Genomic DNA, 17,660 nt, shown 5'->3' on the forward strand with positions numbered 1-17,660 from the left:
GGCGGCGGAGCCCAGCCCGGACACCTCGCGCCGCGGCCGGGCCCGGGGAGCCGCCAAGCCCCGGCACGGGACGTGAGGCTGTGTCCGCCCCGCTGCGGCAGCTCCGGCCGAGCCCGGGCTCCCCGCTCCGCTCCGGTGCCGCCGGGTCCCGGTCCCGGTCCCGGCTCGGTCCCGCCCCCGGCTCCGGGAGCGCTTGACAGGCGGGCAGTCACGTGGCGGCCGCAAAGCGCCTCTTTGCGACCTCAATGACAGGCAAAATGTGCGACACAGGCGCTGTGGAGGCAGGCGGGGAGCGGCGCTGCCTCCTCCTCCTCCTCCTCCTCCTTCTTCTCCTCCTCCTCCTCCTTCCCGGGCCAGCGGCTGAGGCAGCGCTGCCCGCTCCCGGCCCCGCGCCCGGCCCGCCGCTCTCCTGCCTGCTCCCCTGCTTGGCCCCGGCAGGGGCAGCCCGGGGGCGCCGCGGGAGCCCGAGCGCAGCGCGGCGCCTCCATGAGCTCCTGAGCTCCCACCCTGCCCCGTCCTCCCCGCGGCAGCGGCTCCAGGTGCGCGGGTCCGAGCAGAGCCGGGACGCAGCTGGCTGCAATGGCGTCCAACATGGACCGAGAAATGATATTGGCTGATTTCCAGGTAAATTTCAAGCCGCCGCCACACAACCGTGGCCTCTCGCTGCTTTTCTCTTTCTCCTCGTTGCTGTGCTGCTTGTTCTTTGTGGGGAGGTCCGGGCTGGTGGGTGTGAAGCCCACCCTCTGAAGCCTCCGCTCTCGCTTTCCTTCTTTTTTGTTTGTCAGAGAGAGAGCGTGTGCCCTCTTCTCTCAAGGTGCGTGAACAAAATGTCTTCTTTAACTTAGAGAGTTTCAGTTTTTAATTAATAAAATAAAGCTTTTTCATCCACTTCGCTCGTTCCTACCCTCTGCAACCACCCAGGCCCTGGGACAGCTGTGAGGCAGCTCACTTGGAAGAGGCAAATGCCAAGGGAGGATACAAAACTCACCAGTCCACATGATTTGTCACAGTGTTTGTAGTGAATCACTTGCTGGTACTACAGATTAGTGCTGAACAGAGGTGTTTCCATTCCAGCATCAACACTAAACTCCATGGTTGCCTCAGCCTATGACTGTTGTGATGACGGTAAAACTCTTCCCACCCCATTCCAAACAGCAGCGTGTTTGTGTAGAAGGGAAGAATATCCTCTTCCAAGTTGTTTGTTACCTTTCCTTCTCTCTACAAAAGGGTTGTAATTTAATTTCAGATTTCTATATCTTATCCCCAGAATAAAGTCCTTCTGTAAGTGAAAGCAATGTGTTTAGGAGTGTATATTGCTTCCTAATGTTGCTTGTTTTATATTGTTTTCCTAAGACCAAGTAAAAAAGTGGAGGATTCCTGCATTTGAAATAATGGAGGGGGGGGAGCCAAACACATCTGGGAAGGGAATCAGATAATATTTGAATATATTTTTTTAATATTTGCTTTTTAATCCATCTGGGTTTTTTTAAGCTCTGTCCATTTGCAGTGGTTGCTCTTACATGGGTAGGCACCTGGATATCCTTGGATTGATTTGTAAAACTGCCATCTATATGTTCAGCTTCTTAAAATACTGTTAGCTGTGAAACGATTTCATTTAGTTGAAAAGAAAAAAAAATAAGTAATCCCACCAATTCACTCTGTGTGTGTGTTTCTTTGGAGCTACAGGTAGGGTGACTGTAGTGTGCCCAGTAATTCCTGTGTATTATGTAATTAAGTAATTCCTCTGTTGCAAAAGGTACCGGTATCTCACTGATGTAACTCATGGAGTTCCCAGCTGGCAACAGGGGACTGTCATCCCCTCCTGTACCCCATATCTTACACCTGTATTCATTAAAATGCTTACCAAATGGTACTATATTGACACTACTTTGGTGTACTTGGTGGTACTTTTGTGTATGTAAGGGATGACATCCCAGTTTTAGGGCTGGGATTTCACAAAGGAGTTTTTCCAGGAACAACACACTGTGTGAAAGGAATCTGGGACCCCAATTCTGCATTCATACCTGTGGGAACAGATTCTTATGGCATCCCACATTATTACCTGAACTTGCAGTCAGGAATCCCAGAAGATGAGATTAGTGGCTGGTGAACATAAGAGTATTTGTTTAACAGAATTTTCAATACAGATTTACACTTTCCAGGTGTTTTTTTGCTATTTTGCAGTATTGTTGTGCTTGGATTTTGAAACCATTAATAAAACTGTAAGAGCAACTGCAGTGTTTGGTACCATGAAGACAAGTAAGTATCATTGCAAACTTACAGATGGGTGGTGGAGTCACAGAAGCCAGTTTTAGATCAAGGGTGGATGACATAATGTGTCTGAACCTAGGACACAGGAAATATTTTATCATACACCAATCCTTGCTTAAAAAGAACCCAAACATTTTCCTCTTGTATTTCAGCAGACAGCTTTGTTTTCCTGTATCATTGTATTTCTTCTTAAGATTATATCAAGTGTCTCCCTAATTTTGAAGTACTGAACTGTTAATTGTCATGCTGTTAAAGATTCAGATTAGTAAAGGACAATGTTAGTTGTTATTAGGCCTTGTATCAGACTGTTACAAAATAGTAAAGGTTTTTGGGTCTTTTAAATACTTGGTGGAATTTGCAACTCATTCACTAAGAATTTAAAATGGAGAATAAAACATGATGTGCAAAGTAATTCTGCATTATTTTCATTTTCCCTTTTATATTTTCTGTACCTTTTAATTAATAAATATATTTGTCAGAGTTCTGCTGCCATCTTCTATGTTTATGTGAGGTGTCTTGGTGAAGAATGGTGCACACAGTGAAAATTTCAAAAGCAAATCTTTGTAGTTTAGTTCAGCTAATCTTTGGTGAATTAAATTGGGAGGGAAACTTGCATCACCATTTCACCCTTACTTTTCCCAAGTTTTGTTTAAGGGGGATAGAGTAGTGGTCTTTAAACTTCTTGAAAGGGTTTTATCTCCCCATAAAAAAAAAAAAAGAAATGAAATCATAATTGTACTGATGCTTGATGCTTTTGTGAAGCTTTCATGGATTTATTTAGTATCTTCCAGAGTTATTAGGGATTTTGCCTTGGGTTTCAGCTAGAGCAGGAACTTGTGTTGCATTGTGTTTTTTTCTTTTTAGCTCTGATTGTAGTAACAGGTTACTTCTGCATTTGGAGATACTAAAGAGAATTACTTCTTTTTAAAAAGTACTTTGCATATATATTTTTTAAAATTTATATTATATATATATATATATACATATACCCATGGTATTTTATGAAATATTTTAAGTATAGAGTAAGGCGCAGTGAGTGATCTACAAAAATATTTTTGCCTAATGTCTCAAAACAATTTAAGCCTGTTCTGTGTGGTTTATAATTATTTTCTTTTCCTCTCCTTTTTAATGAGGCTACTGTGTGCTACCCAGGGAGCACAAAATACGTATTCATGCGTGTGGGCTGTATAAGCAACCTGCCTAACTTTTCCTTCTTAGGCCCACACTTAGGAAAGATTATGCAGAAGCTTTGCTTTGTACATGAGTAGCCTGATTGTTTTCAGTGGAAGTAGCTGATGTGGAGTCCAGTGCACAAACAAGTTTTAGCTTTTTTTACTAAATGCAATTCAGAACTTCTCCACAAAGTGTCATTGGCATAAAGGAAAAACTCCATAGGAAAAAGCACAACAGCTTGTTTTAGTAGCATAAATTCCTCAAAAAGGTAGCTGCATGTGAATTGGTAAGTGATGCTGTAACACACTTCACATACTGGGGGAAATAAGGGCATTTAATTTCTACCAGCTTTTTAACAACTGTTGTGTTGTTTGTTGTGTTTAACTGCAAAGTGTGCTTCCATCTTCAGTGGGATACCCAGCTGCTCACATGGTACAAATACACTCATGATCTCTTGCAGTTTGGGGTCTGCTTTTCACTATAAAGAAGACAGATTTTTTTTTATTTTTAAATTGTAAAATTTAGTTACACAGAGCTTCATTTAATTGACATAGATTGGTCTTCATTCCCAAAGTTTAACTTTGAGTATTGGCAGAAGTGTCAGATATTGATGTTTTTGTACACTAGCGCTTTTGCTTTTGTTTTTACAGCTTCACTTAGGATTGGAACTAAAATTAGCAAGAACATCTTTCTGATGCAAGAACATAAATTATGTCCACCTATAGGACCACTTTATTCATGCTGTGTGCTTGTCCTCACAACAATCCTAAATGTGGAGTGGGCCTAAGGGTTGCAGTGTTGTGGGGTTGCCAGCTCCTGTGTGTCCATGTATTACAAGAATATCTGGCACTCTGGAGCTTCAGGAGGAAATTTTTCAAAGAATTCACATTTTTCATTGACCAAATAATGGTCAGGATTTGGTCAGGGTGGGAGGATTTCAGAGTGAAATGACAGAACTCAAAATCCTTGCTTTCATTGAGACAATGGATTTCTAGTAGTGTTCTTCCCTCTTTCATCTCTGTTCATTGTGAAACCAAGGTATGTGCTTTATTTTTTCCTTTTCCAATTTTTTTTAAACTGGATAGTACACTACTGTTGTATGATTCACACACTTATGTATAAAATATCTTTTTTTTCCAAACTTCAACTTTGTGTCGATCTCTTTCATAAAAACAGGTTTGTGGGAGGAGCAAGGGGGAATTGGGGAGGAAGAGCCTCATTGCGATCAGTTGCAGCGAAGTGAGAAAGCATGCTAAATGATTGTGTTTTAAATTATAAAATTGACCATGACAGTGATACATCAGTTTATTACTTTTTGCTTTGCCTTTTTTTTGAAGATTTAATTGTAATTCAATCTACTTGTTTCCTTCTGGAATGGCAAAAATTAAAGAAACTGGAGAATCTTTTCACCTGGAGTTTAACACAGTGCTGTTAAATAACTGACAAGATAAAGTGTTTGGTTTGGTTTGGTTTTTTTTTGTTCCTGTCTGCTTCAACCCTGTAGAAGATTATCTCAGTTGTGAACAGTTTTCACTGTCCAACAGTCTGTGTGTATGTGTAGAATTGACATTTTAAGGGTGCTAAGAGCTTTGCTTTCCTCTGTGCTTGTTGGCATGGTGGCTCAGGATTTCTGTCATTTTAATTTATTGCCCATATAAAGACTTGATGGAAAAGGTGGGCAGATACAGGCATTGCTTTAAGTCACTACCCTTGATTCTGGCCCTTAACTGTGACTTAGGGTGGGGACTGGAAAGTGTTTCAAGCATTTCTGTAAGAATAAACCATTCACTGTGGGTTCTGAACAAATCTCAAAGTGGATGTCCTTAATATTGATTTCTGAAAGAAAAAGACATGTTTTGTCATTAACGTGCTGGGGCAGAAAGGGCTGTTCTTGCTTTCTTTGCAGGATTTTAGTGGAGTGTTGGGGAATTTGGAACAAGGTCCTCAACAATAGCTTGTTGCTGAAGAGAGTTCCAGTCAAAGTTCAAACATAAGCTGGAAGATTCTTTCCAAAGATTAAGTTCTTGGAGGCCTACATTTTCATCAGAAGGTCTCCCTATATACCTGGGTGTACATCTGTTCAGATCTGTCTGAGCTTAAACCTCAGTCTTACTCAAACCAAAACCTCTCTGTAGTGTGGCCTCTCAGTAGAATGTGGAGTGCAGTGGGTGCTGAACTGAGCTCTGCAGATCTCTCCACAGTAGCTGGAAGGAAATCCAGAACTCTAGAGGTTGGAAATCAGGGTTTGGGATAGACAGGTTTGTTTAACCATACCGCCTGCTGGGTGTCTTTAGTTAAAAGTGGGCTCTGCTGGGTTTCTCATAGTCAGGTGCCCAGATGCTCTGCACTGCTCCCCTGACCTGTTTTAATGTATATAGGTTACTGTATCTTTAGTTAAATTTTAAAATAGATAAGAGGACTGTTTTGTAGTGTAAAAAAAGAAGCCTTTAGGACACTGTAGGATGTTGAAGTTCATACTTGTGAGGCCTCTTAATTTGCATTTTGATTAGAATTCCTTTTAATCCTTGTTGGATTTTATCACATTATAATTTTATATTACCCAGTCAGTTACACCTTTGGAACTGGTAGCTGGACCTCTTGGTTTGGAATACAATTGGTTTTGTTTGCTGTAAATGGCCCTAGGGCCAAGAGACAAGATAAAAACATACTGCATGCTTAGTGTGTTCTAGCTTGGTTATTGCCATTTTCACTGTCTGCTACCACTCACTTCTGCCATCACTTCTATTAATTTATTCCTTGTGGGTTTTGGAGTTTCATTTCTCTAGATATGTTTAGGCTCAGTTGTCATCCCAAAGTTCAGGTTCATCAGAACAAGACTAATGGATTTACTGGCCTTTAAACTGAAGGTGAAGTGGGTTCCAGAATCCCAAATAAGAAGTTGGAGTAAGAATGGTGTCCTTTTAGAAACATAACTTGGATATTCTCAATGATAGCTCTTCACAGAAAAGCCAGTTAATTTCTCTGATGGAAGGACAGATAGTTAATTAGAAATACTAACTGACATTTATAGAAAAGAAAGAGGCTACTTTGACTGATTTGTGTGCATTACACCCCTGCTGTAGGAAGCTGAATAATTTACCACTGGAGCACCAGTTTGTCTTTAGAAAGAGGTTTATTCTGGTTTTTTCATTCAATTACCTTGAAAAGACTCTTGACATCATAGTAATCATGTCACCATTTCCATCAGCCCATTCATATAGGTATTTGGGTTAGTAGGTCACTGAAACAGATTGAGAGGTGGTAGCTGTAGGATCCTTTTTCAAATGCCATGACAACCAGTACTAATTATAATATTGAAATTAATAATTATATGTACTCCCAGTGGCTAGGAATGGGCTTTCATTGAAAGATACTGTGAAAATTATTTGTCATATTGAAAATACCACATGGCTAATATATCTTGGTAAGCACGGATCAATTACAGTAAACTTTACACTCACTGAGTTCATATTTCTGTGTGGAAGGAGGTGTGGGAGAGGATGAGCATTTGAGCCATTTCTTACTTGTCTTAAGGGGCCTTGAGAATTTCCCCTCTTGGGAATATTGTGTTGGAGCTGGAAAGCCTGAAAGGGTAGAGTTTTCCTCTGTATTTGGGCAGTTCTTATGATTCAGTTACCATTGCAAGCCTAGTTTTCACATACTTCCATACTAGAAGCAGAAGGTAGCTTTTTAGAGGAACTACCTGGCTTTGATAGGATCTCATATTTTTCTAGTCATTGAATAAATTTGTGCATATGTGGGGCAGCCATTAGATGAGTCCTTTCCTTTAACTACTGTAGGAACTAGAATAAAAGGCCTGGGGAAGTACCTAACATTTTACTCGTCCCTCATTATTTGGATGAAAGGAAATGACATGCTTACTGGCTGGATTGATACCTGCTAATTAAGCCAATTTTTTAGAGTTGACTAGTTAATGTGCAATTGTAAAAAGAAACTGCTCAAAGAGGAAATCAAAGCCCTCATGTATGCATGACATGTTGTTTGGTCTATTGAAATAGTCATCTACTGGTCCTCTATGTCTGACTGGTTGAGCAGGTCTTTGTTCCACAGCAGTAGTTAATGCTTTCAAAAGATAATTCATTAAAGCTGAAGTTCTTAAGAGACATTTTGAAACTAGAACAGAATATGTTAGCCCTTGGGTTATTTTATATAAGTTTCATTTTTAACTATTGCAGAAAACAATTTGTAAAGACAAGAACACTGAAACTGAGTCACATCTATAATTTTTTTTTATTTTCTAAAGGTCAGGTTGTTTGTGCGAGCAAATACCAAAGGTGCCATATCAGCTCAGATCGAAGACCCGGATGACCTAATGTCTTTCCTACAGCAGTGGCTGGTCCTTAGGAAAGAGCTGAAAGAAACAGGATGTGAGTGGATTTACCTCATCCTAGTTTCTGGAAGTCAGCATTTTGAAAGCTTGATGATGGGGTTTGTTGTTAAACTTGAGAAATAAACTGTGCCATCTTGAGTTAGTCTTGTGTTCTTCAGCTGGCTGAGTTCTTGAGAGACATTTGAGTAGTTTTGTGATATGTGAGTTTGCTCTATAGAAGCTGTGTTCACTTTTCCTCAATGTGTCATATACATGGACATACTAAGCCTATTCTATGTAGTTTATTGGAATTTCTGCTGTTCTTATTAGTACAGAAGTCAAAACTAAACTGTAGAAATACTAACCCCTTCTGGTTTGCACCACAACACTGTGGGAATGTGGTGTTGATTTCACCTTTAATCAAACTGATTTAAAGAGGAGTCTGCTGTGAAAAACTTATATTTAAGTTCCTTTAGAGTTCTGGGGACTCTCACAAATCTAGTGGTTTGCTCTGTGTCTCTGCTGACATTTTAGGATGAGATTGTTTTCTGTACAGATCGGCTGTGTTACAGATGGTCTCAAAGTTCCTCAGTAGTGGGTATCAGTGCACACATTTCATGTAACTTTTCTGATATGCCCTTACCTTCTTTGAATACTTCTTTACTGTTTTCTTTCTTTGGTCCCACTGACTTCCTGTTAGGCTTTCTTGCCTGATGCTTTTAAAAGCTTATATAATATTTATGTCTTTAGAAAGCTGTTTCTTGTTTTTTTTTTTTTTTTTCTTTTCAACCCTTGTTGGCCTGTGCTATTGGTATGACCTGTGGTTGGAGTTTGAATGTGCTGCTGTTTCCCTGCTTTGGATGCCTGTTGGTTGTGGCTGGGGTAGAGTTAATTTTCTTCCCAGTGGCTGTTATGGGGCTCTGCTTTGGATTTGTGCTGAACACGGAGTTGATAATAAGGAGATGTTTTTGTTATTGCTGAGCAGAGTTTGCTCAGAGCCAAGGCTTTTTCTGCTTCTTGTTCTGCTACACTGGGAACGGGGCTGAGGGTGCACAGGAAGTTGGGAGGAGACACTTCTGGGACAGGGGACCCAAACTGACCAAAGGGATTTTCCAGACCATATGACATCATGACATCATGCTTGATGTATCAAGTGTGGGGAAGAAAGAGGAAGAGAGGATCTTCAGAGTGTTCGTGTTTGTCTTCCCAAGTAACCACTACACGTGGTGGGACCCCGTTGTCCTGGAGGTAGCTGAACACCTGCCTGCCCATGGGAAGCAGGGAATTACTTCTTTGTGTTGCTTTGCTTGTGTGGGTGGCTTTTGCTTTCCCTATTAAACTGTCTTTATCTCAAACTGTGAATTTTCCAGCTTTTACCCTTCTGATTCTCTACCTGGTCCCACTGCTGGGGCAGTGAGTGAGCAGTTCCATGGGGCTTGACTGCTGGCTGGAGTTAAACCATGCCAGTGCCTTTTCCAGGTTTTGAAGAATATGTCTGTTCCTTGCTGTCCTGTTCTTCACAAAAATTAAAGAGTGTTTGTGAAATGCTGACTAAAATATTCTTTTGTATGGATCAGTACTCTTCCTTTGTGTGCTTATCTAGAAAGTGGCTTTTATTTATTGTTGAGTTGTTTTTAAAATTCTGCTGCTTTTGAGATAATGAGGAGAAAGGAGATGAGTGCAAATGTGCAGCAAGCATTTGTTTGATCCATGCAATTATTTTCTTTTTTCCATCAGTTTTTCTTATGCGATACTGTAAGGGCAAAATGATTCAGGAAACCTTGGGGTTTTGCTTTCACTGACATACTTAATAAAAGTATTAAACAAACACTGAAACTTTGGGATAATCCTAACTAAAACGTGTTTGTAGTTGTTGGGTAAGGGCTGTCTTCAGTCCTCAGGAAAGACAAATGGGTTTGGTAGCGTAGGGTACTAATTAATGGGTACTGGCTTTTGGTTTGTGTTTTAATTCAGTTTGACCACTGCTCTTTGTATGTAACGTGTGTGGCTTAAACACTGGAGTGTTAGCATGGGGCTTGGGAGGCTTGAGTTCATGTCTTGGCTCAGCTCATGGACTTCCTAGGGATCTGCCTTCGTGGTGTTCTGGAATCAGAATTTGCTCCAGAGTCTTGGGAGAGTTCACAGTCTGCTGGAATCCATTTGAACGTGGTTAGTGTGGTGCTGGGTTAGTTAGTTCTGCTGAGAAGTGGTTAGAGCTTCATGCTACCGGTTTAGACTTTGTCCCCAGCTTGCTTTGTTTGGAAGGCTTGCAGTCATCTCAGAGTGTGGGCAAAGTTCACTCCTGTCTGCTTGGTAGCTACAGGTTGAAATGTCTTCTGTGACCTTCATAAATATTATTTTTCCTTCTCCCCTCTTCCCTCCCCACCTCGCTTTGCTTAAGGGGATGCTCAAATAGGAGAATGATGAAATTTGTAAATAGTTGGGTGTGGGAGTTGAAATGCATTGGGCAAACTTTATTCTGGCATATTTGCCTAAAACCCTTTCTTGATTTCTGATGCTGGAAAGTAAATTAGCTTGTTTTTGCTAAATGAACAGCTGGTGAATCTGCTTAATTTTTACCAGATGGTCTTCTGAGTTATGAAAAAAACCAGCGAAGCATTCTTATCTTTTCAGTTAGATGCTTGCAGTAGGTGACCTTTCAGTCTGTGTCTTGGTCGATATGCCTGGATGTTGTTTTTTAAGTGTTTGTCTGAAACAGAAGTAAAAGTTAATTTAATAACCACGGATGACTCATATTAAGAACAGTCTCGATACATTGCTAGGGTTGTTGCAGGGTTAGAATGAGCAGGGATGCCACAGAGGGGTGGAGCTGATGAAGTCTGTGGAGGTGATCCTGGTACTGGTGGGACTCTGGGATGAGAAGAACTCAGGTACCAAAAAATCCAAGTTGAGAGTGTCTGAATGTGCTGCATCTCTTGATAGCCCACAAGGGAGTCCCAAAGGCATCTTAAATTTGATATTATTGTACTAAAGCCTTTACTTGCTTGGCTAGGCATATTGGCTTAACTTACCTGTTTTAAGGGAAGAAGTGTTACACTTTGTTCCAGTAGCTTTGAAGTAATCACCATTGCAACAGTGTATGTTTGAATTTAAATAAAATTTTTTGACTTATTAACATGTCAGGGGTGAATTAGTGTCCTAAATCTGGGTTTGAGTGGATTTCTAGCTGATAGAATCTGGAGCTAGCCTTGGTTCTTTACAGACTTGATAATTGTCCTTGATTACTGAGCCATTCTTCTCATAATGGATGGGAAAAAGAAGTGAAGTCCTGTGCTTGACTCTAGAAAGAGGAAACTCAGGATTGGATTGTTTAAAAATCTTGCATCCAGAAACCTGATTTTTGTTAGAAGTGCTTAAGGATTTGTTAGGAATGCTTAAGGATTCTTCTAGAAGCAGTAGTAGCCACTGAGTGGGCTGTACAAGTGTTCCAGGAGCCTGAGGGAGGCCATTCTTTCCCATTGTTCAGGGGAGACCACTGATGCCAGGAGTACAGGGTTCACTCTCAGTCACTGCACTGACAAAGCAGAGCAAGTCCAGTGAAGGGTTACCTAGGGAGGGAGGAGGCTGGAGCATTTTTGTGTGAAAGGTGATGTTAAGGGAGCTGGCTTTGTGTAGCCTGGGAGAGGAGGCTGCAGGAGGATCTAGTTCCTGTCTCAGTTGTACAGTGGGTGATAACAGACAATACAGAATCAAATTTCTCTTGCAGTTGGAGTCTGAGGGTGAGAGGCAGTGGATATAGGTTACAGCTTGGGAAATTATAATTAAATATAAGGAGAAACAATTCTCAGTGAAGGTGGTAAAGCACTGGAACAAAATGCCCAGAGAGGCTGTAGACTCCCTGTCTTTGGAGATATGCAAAACCTGGCATAGGGAGTTGAAGTGTGTCTGTGAACTGTCTGGTTGTAATTGGAGAGGTGAATAAAACAGCAAGGTAAATCTTTTACACAGGACATATGCAAGGAGATAGGTAATATCCTTTGCTATAGCTCAAATGCTACTCAGAACAGCTCTGAGTGGTTTGTTGTTTTTAAGCTGCTGATCTGCGTAATTCAGCTGTCCTGAGCAGGTTTGTGGCCTGGACTCATAGAGTTTCCCATGCTCTTAGTCTCTCTCAATTTTTGAAGAGTAAGTTACCCAAGGGATAGTGAATTGATTTTTGACGATTTATGTTCTTTGGCAGCATTTCTTATGTCTCTTGAAACCCTCATATATCTTTATGGAATAGAGTTAACTCTAGTTACCCTGCTCTATCTAGTGATAAAAATTTATTTGGTGCTTTCAAAAGTAAGCACTTCCTAGGGTGTTGTCTGTGCACTTGCAGGTGTGTTAATGCTGACTTCCTGAGCTTTTGTAGGAGATCCCAGAGGGTGAAAGCTTTTCTTCCTAAGCAATCCTGTTGAATCTTTTGGTGCCTTCATGCAGTTGTTTCTTTGGGCATTGTAGCATTTGGCTAAACATTGAAATAATGGACTGAGCTACAGATTATTTTATTTTTCATCTGTTACAGGAGTAAGTGGTACCCAATGTAATTCACAGCTGTCTGTGAATTACAGCCCTGGTTTTAATGGGCCTGAACCTGTTGTACAAAATGTTCTAGGCCTAGTTTGGGTTAGATGGTCCCTTTTTGGAGAAAATGCAGCTACTGTTAGTATCCAAAGGAAGTATGGAATTGTTCAAAAGGAACATTGAGACTTAGTCCTCCATATCCAGCTATTGCTGTGGCCTTTTGGATACTTTGCCTGCTGCATTTTGCCTTGGCCAGGAGGGGAATGGTGTCACAGGGGAGAGACATCCTGCCTTGCTGCCCAATGCCTTGTGCTGCCAGCTCCTGTGCAGGGGGGCAGCATGTGAGGCTGTGTTTGTCAGCAGCCCTGCAGGAGCAGCCCTGCTGCAGGAACAGCCCAGCTCTGTGCTGGCAGCAGCAGTTGGCTCTTGCAGCTCTGCCATGGATCCTGCATCCCTGCAGCAGGTGCTGAGGGGCAGCTGCTGCCAGATGGGGAAGGCAGCTGCTCCCTGGGCTGTGGAGGTGGGCTGGAGCCTGGGCTGTTGGTGTCTCAAACCTCACATCCAGCTGTTACAGCTGCTGGGGTCAGACCACCCTGCAAGGGATTTAGAAGAGCCAGTCTGCATCCTGCATTACAGCTTTCTGGAAGCAGCTCCTAGCTTTGTCTCAAATGCCTTGGAGTCTGTCTGCCCTCACAACTTCTTTCCTTATTGAATTGTTTCCTCACTAACTACTTTGCTTTTTTATTAAGTTTAATGTTACTGTACAAGGATAGGACCCTAATGTTTACCTGTGAAACTTTCCAAGGGTAGGGTCTTCATTGCTGTGGGGATATGAAGGTACCTGGAAAAAAATTTGGAGAACACTCTATAATTTTATGATGTGAAGATTTTAATCTGCCTGGTGGAAACACTTACCTGACCTGGAAAGGCAGGATGCTAAAAAAGTTGTTTTAACATTCAGTAACTTTATCTTCAGAATCTGATTATGTATTCAGCACACAACAATAGTTTTCTCATCTTCGCATTCATTTTCCTCTTGTGTGGTCTGGAAAAGCACAGAAGTGATTGCAGAGTCTCTGGAGCTGCTGTGAAGGCTGAAAGTGATATCCTAGATCTACAGGAAATGCAGGGAGGAGGAGGAACTTGTTCTACCTTTTCTTCTCCTTTGTCCTCAAAAAAAAAAATTATTTGGTTTCTTTCTGATGTGTAAAGGTTTACAAATCAGTGAGCCTTCAAGGTTTTACCTTTTCTGTGGTGGTTTGTTCCTTTTATCTTTTGATGACTTAGAGGATGTGCTAGTTGTTCACTGAAACAAGATTTAGTAGTATTCAGGTAGGAATTTTCTTTTAAAATATTTAATGCCTTCTGTTAAGCAGGTCTCTCATGAAAATAAAGCTGAATAAAAATCCACGAATAATAAAAAAAGTCTCCTCAGCCCCTCTCTTTACTTGCTCAAAGATGCATTTTTGCATCTTTAGGGTTCATCTGCTGTGCTGTGTTTTTAAGGTTTTTTTCACTTCTGTTTCTGAACAAATTTAACTTTCTTTTTCCCATTAAATTTTTGTTTGTTTCTTTCTTGCTTGGGTAGCATAAAAGGAATTAACATGAGGAAAAAATCTTTATGTATTGTAAATAATTAAACCCTGTGAATGCTAGATAAGTGAGGCATAGAGCCCTAAGGTGCCAGGTGTCCCTTGGACTTGTACTAATGAAACTATTCAAAATATAATGAAAATACAGCCAGGTAATATGGGAAGTAGTCCATTAGAAGAAGGTCTTATAAATATTCCAGCCATAGGAAAAGCTGAAATCAGCCCTTGCAATTAAGGATGAGAGGCAAACCCATGAGGAACTAGACTCTGTTAATTCTGTTGCTCACAGAACCTGCTGGTTTCCTGTGTGCTTTCCCTGAAGAAAACAAAGGCAGGAGCAGCCAGGTTGTTCTGGGACTGATCTGTCACCACAGAGCCTTTGACATCACGTCAGGCTTGCCATTGAGGGACTGCCTGTCTTGTGTGCTTAATTTCTTAGGGAAAATCAAAGACATGCAAACCAGCTGATTTTCTTTAGTTTAGCCTGCATGACATGATGCAGGTACAAGGAAGCAGCTTTAGTTTTTGGTTGCTGTGGATTTTGATCTCACTGATGGCTTTTGACTTGATACAAGGATTTGTATGTTGTGGTATGTAGTGTTTGAATGTTGAAATAGTGCAATACAGTAAGATTCTAAATAATCTTAATTTGCTGCTACTCTGACATTAACAGTGTGTTGAAGATCTGGGAGTGTCTCTTTTATGGTTACATTGATAAGTAGCACTCATTCTTTCCTGGTGCAATTCTGAAATGTTAGTTTTCTGTTTCATTGACAGCTAGCAAAAATGATCCATCTGGAAAGTGAAATCTTTGTTTAAGAACTCCTCAAAATCAAATATTACAAAGGAGTGTAAGAATGGTGCAAAGATTTTAACCAAAAGTGCTTGTCTTTGCTGTTAAGAATTCTGATGATCTTTATTTTCAGCTGGTGTTTACACCTGTCTGTTCTTGTTACCCAGTGACTGCGCATTGCTGAGTGACCAAGAGCAGGCTTCTGTTTTACATTGTAAATCACCAGAAAGATGATTCAGGAAGGATGCAGACACCAGGTGAATTAGCTGTTTAATTACTCTGCCCTCCCTGGCATGAGTTAACTCCTTTCACTGTGTGCTCTGGCAGAAGGATAAGCTGATTTTGTTTAGTTTATCTCAAAATGAGAGTACTCCAAAGTCAGCTGAATTGATTTGCAGTTACTGTGGGCTAAGAGAGGACAGTGGCAAGTCAGCAGAGCTGCAGGAATGATAAAAAGAGGGGACAACTAAAACCAGTGTTAAATCCTGTGTTGTAGGTACCATCTCCTCAGCTTCATCTGCACAGCCCAGGGTGAGAACAACACATTGTTGGTCAAGTTCTTATTGTAGGTTGGAACACAAGGTAGTTCTTAAAAAAGTCATGCAGATTTTGCAGGGCTGACTAATGAGAAATAGTAACTATTTCTGTAATGACCAGATTAGGTGTATTTCACTGGGATGTAAACAGAATCTCAGACTTCTGCAGAGCTTTTTCTCAAAGCAGGATTTTTTGCAGCAGATCTGTTGACATCAGTTCCAGTGGCAGGTTGATGGGAGTATGAACCATCCTGTGATTTCAGAAATGGCAAGCTCAAGCCCTGTACTCTGCAAATCTACCCGGCTTAAGTGTATATAAATGTATAAGCATTTGTTGGGGATTGTGTTGAAACATTGTTCCATTTTTAACTTCAGAAATAACTGCAAGAAATAATGGAAAAGAAGGCAAAATTATGCTTCTGAGGAGCAAAATGGTATTTTTTTAGCACTCTCAATGTGAAGTGGGTGAAATTCAGCATTAACACAGCATGCTCTGAAGTGGAAGAAATTTTGTTTTGTTGCAGAGAGGATCGATGTGGTGGTGAGAGCACTGTGCAACAGTAAAATTTCTGCCTCCCCTCTGCAGGCAAAATTCCCCATAATTTCATCTTGTGGTCCTTCAGACTGGTCCATTTTGTGTTGACATACTGCATGTAGTGCTTTGTAAGTGTGGAATTTTTCAGGGTTGAATTTAGGAAGAGAGAATTTGCCTTGAATTTCTTCGTGATTTCTTCTTTTTAGGTTTTCATGGTTGTAAATTGGAAAAAAAGAACATGGGAAATCTATGACCTGATGGCTCTTTATGTCTTGGTAGGAAAAAAGTGTCTGCTTAGCCTCCTTCTTCTCTTACAACATAAAGGGAATCAGGAAAACTGATTGTTTGCTGCTGCTATCTAGCTCTGTGTTATTATTGTTAAAAAGTTTGGTTTTTTATTTTTTTGGATGCAGTTTTATATACCACAGTTTTATGTAACTGTGTGGTAGAGCAGAAGGAATACAATCATGTTTCAGATCTTGTAAAATTCTGAACTGCTCTTGTGTTTGAATACAGTTAGGATGAAAGATAAATTCCAGAAAGAGACTTAGCTGTTTCCTTTTTTCTCTTTTGGTAAAATAGATCTGATATGCTTCAATGTGAATGGTGGCAAATATGTGGCAGAATGAACAGCAATGCTCTGCCTGCTGAAGTTGAGTAGTTGAAAAGGTTTGGGTATCAAAAAAGGCAGCAGGTCACTGCATCTCAGTTTTTGCTGAGTAGAGGTGCTCTTGTGTTTGGAATTAAGCTCAGTTCAAAATACAGTTTTATGAGGGTTAACCTTAAAAATGCTATTGTGTTAGATTTCTTGAATTAGGTAAAGCCAGAGTACAGGGATAGAACTTTAAGGTTTTTTTCCCTTTTAAAGTTAGTATGAGTGCTTCACGGTTTTGAAGGTAAAACACCTTTATGGGACAGCACTGTTGTCCTAATTTTACAAATAACTACTTGGTCTTGCTTCCCTAGGTGGCTTGCTCAAGGTTACACAAGAGTCCTCTGATGGAACAGGGAGTTATATCTAAATGTTTGATGTTTAAACCTTGAAGTCTGATTTCTGTATTACCCTTTTGTAACAGAAAGGGAAAACCTATACTTTTCCAGTAATCCTGCTGAAATTAACTGAATTATAAGTCTTAATACCCTGATTTTGATCAATGCTTTTAATTCTCTTTACTGCTTTTTTTTTATTTTTAGGCATGTACTGGTATTGAAAATATTGATGAAGCTATAACGTTGCTTGAACAAAATAACTGGGATTTAGTGGTAAGTATTCTAAGAAAATGACTTCATAGATCAACTCCACATAACAGTGACATGGCATCTTGCTAAGACAGCTGGTAGCCTTATTTCAAATTTGGGGGTGTCTTGTGGCTGGGACAAACAGGCTGCTATGTGCAGGCTGTTTCTGGTCTGTTACAGCCTCATCTCCAAGTAAAGGTGATCCTGAGTTGAACAAACCCTGCTCTGCTGTGATTGTTTTCAGGATTTTTTCATTTCTTTCTTGTCCTCTAAAGCCATGTTTCATATTGTCTTTAGTTTCCTCTTGGCTTCATTGTGTAAGCAGTGTTATGAAGGGTAGTGTTTTTAGAAGACCTGTGTGTACACACATAGGTTTTGAGGATTTAGGTTCCTGTGGAAGAAAGGGAAGATAAAACAACTTTTTCAAATTTTCATGTGTTTTTAATTTAAAATAGGATTGTTGCTCTTCTATTGTTGGTGGTTGTGCAGGATTGAGTCAGATGATTAAAGCCATAACTTTATTTAGATTTGGTGCTATCCAGAGACCATTAAGTACAAACAAAATATCCAGCAAACACGCATCCTGAAAAATCCTCTCATCTATTTTGCCACAAGGTTCAATGTGCATACAAGTAGGAGGAAACCAATGAAACCAAGCAAAATA

The 17,660-nt window shown here is 40.6% G+C and overlaps 1 protein-coding gene across 1 annotated transcript in view; it reads left to right on the forward strand.

Annotated features, from left to right (window-relative positions):
* The first annotated feature begins 280 nt into the window (after positions 1 to 280).
* The window catches only part of FAF1 (Fas associated factor 1), a 146,867-nt gene continuing 129,487 nt past the window's right edge, over positions 281 to 17,660 (forward strand). Inside the window, exons 1-2 of the mRNA XM_030952979.1 lie at positions 281 to 624; positions 16,952 to 17,020. Of these exons, the coding sequence (XP_030808839.1) occupies positions 580 to 624; positions 16,952 to 17,020 (114 nt within the window). The 5' untranslated portion in view covers positions 281 to 579. The remainder of the gene's footprint in view (positions 625 to 16,951; positions 17,021 to 17,660) is intronic.

The sequence above is a fragment of the Camarhynchus parvulus genome, chromosome 8, assembly GCF_901933205.1.
Source record: "Camarhynchus parvulus chromosome 8, STF_HiC, whole genome shotgun sequence".
In the NCBI taxonomy this organism is placed as follows: Eukaryota; Metazoa; Chordata; class Aves; order Passeriformes; family Thraupidae; genus Camarhynchus; species Camarhynchus parvulus.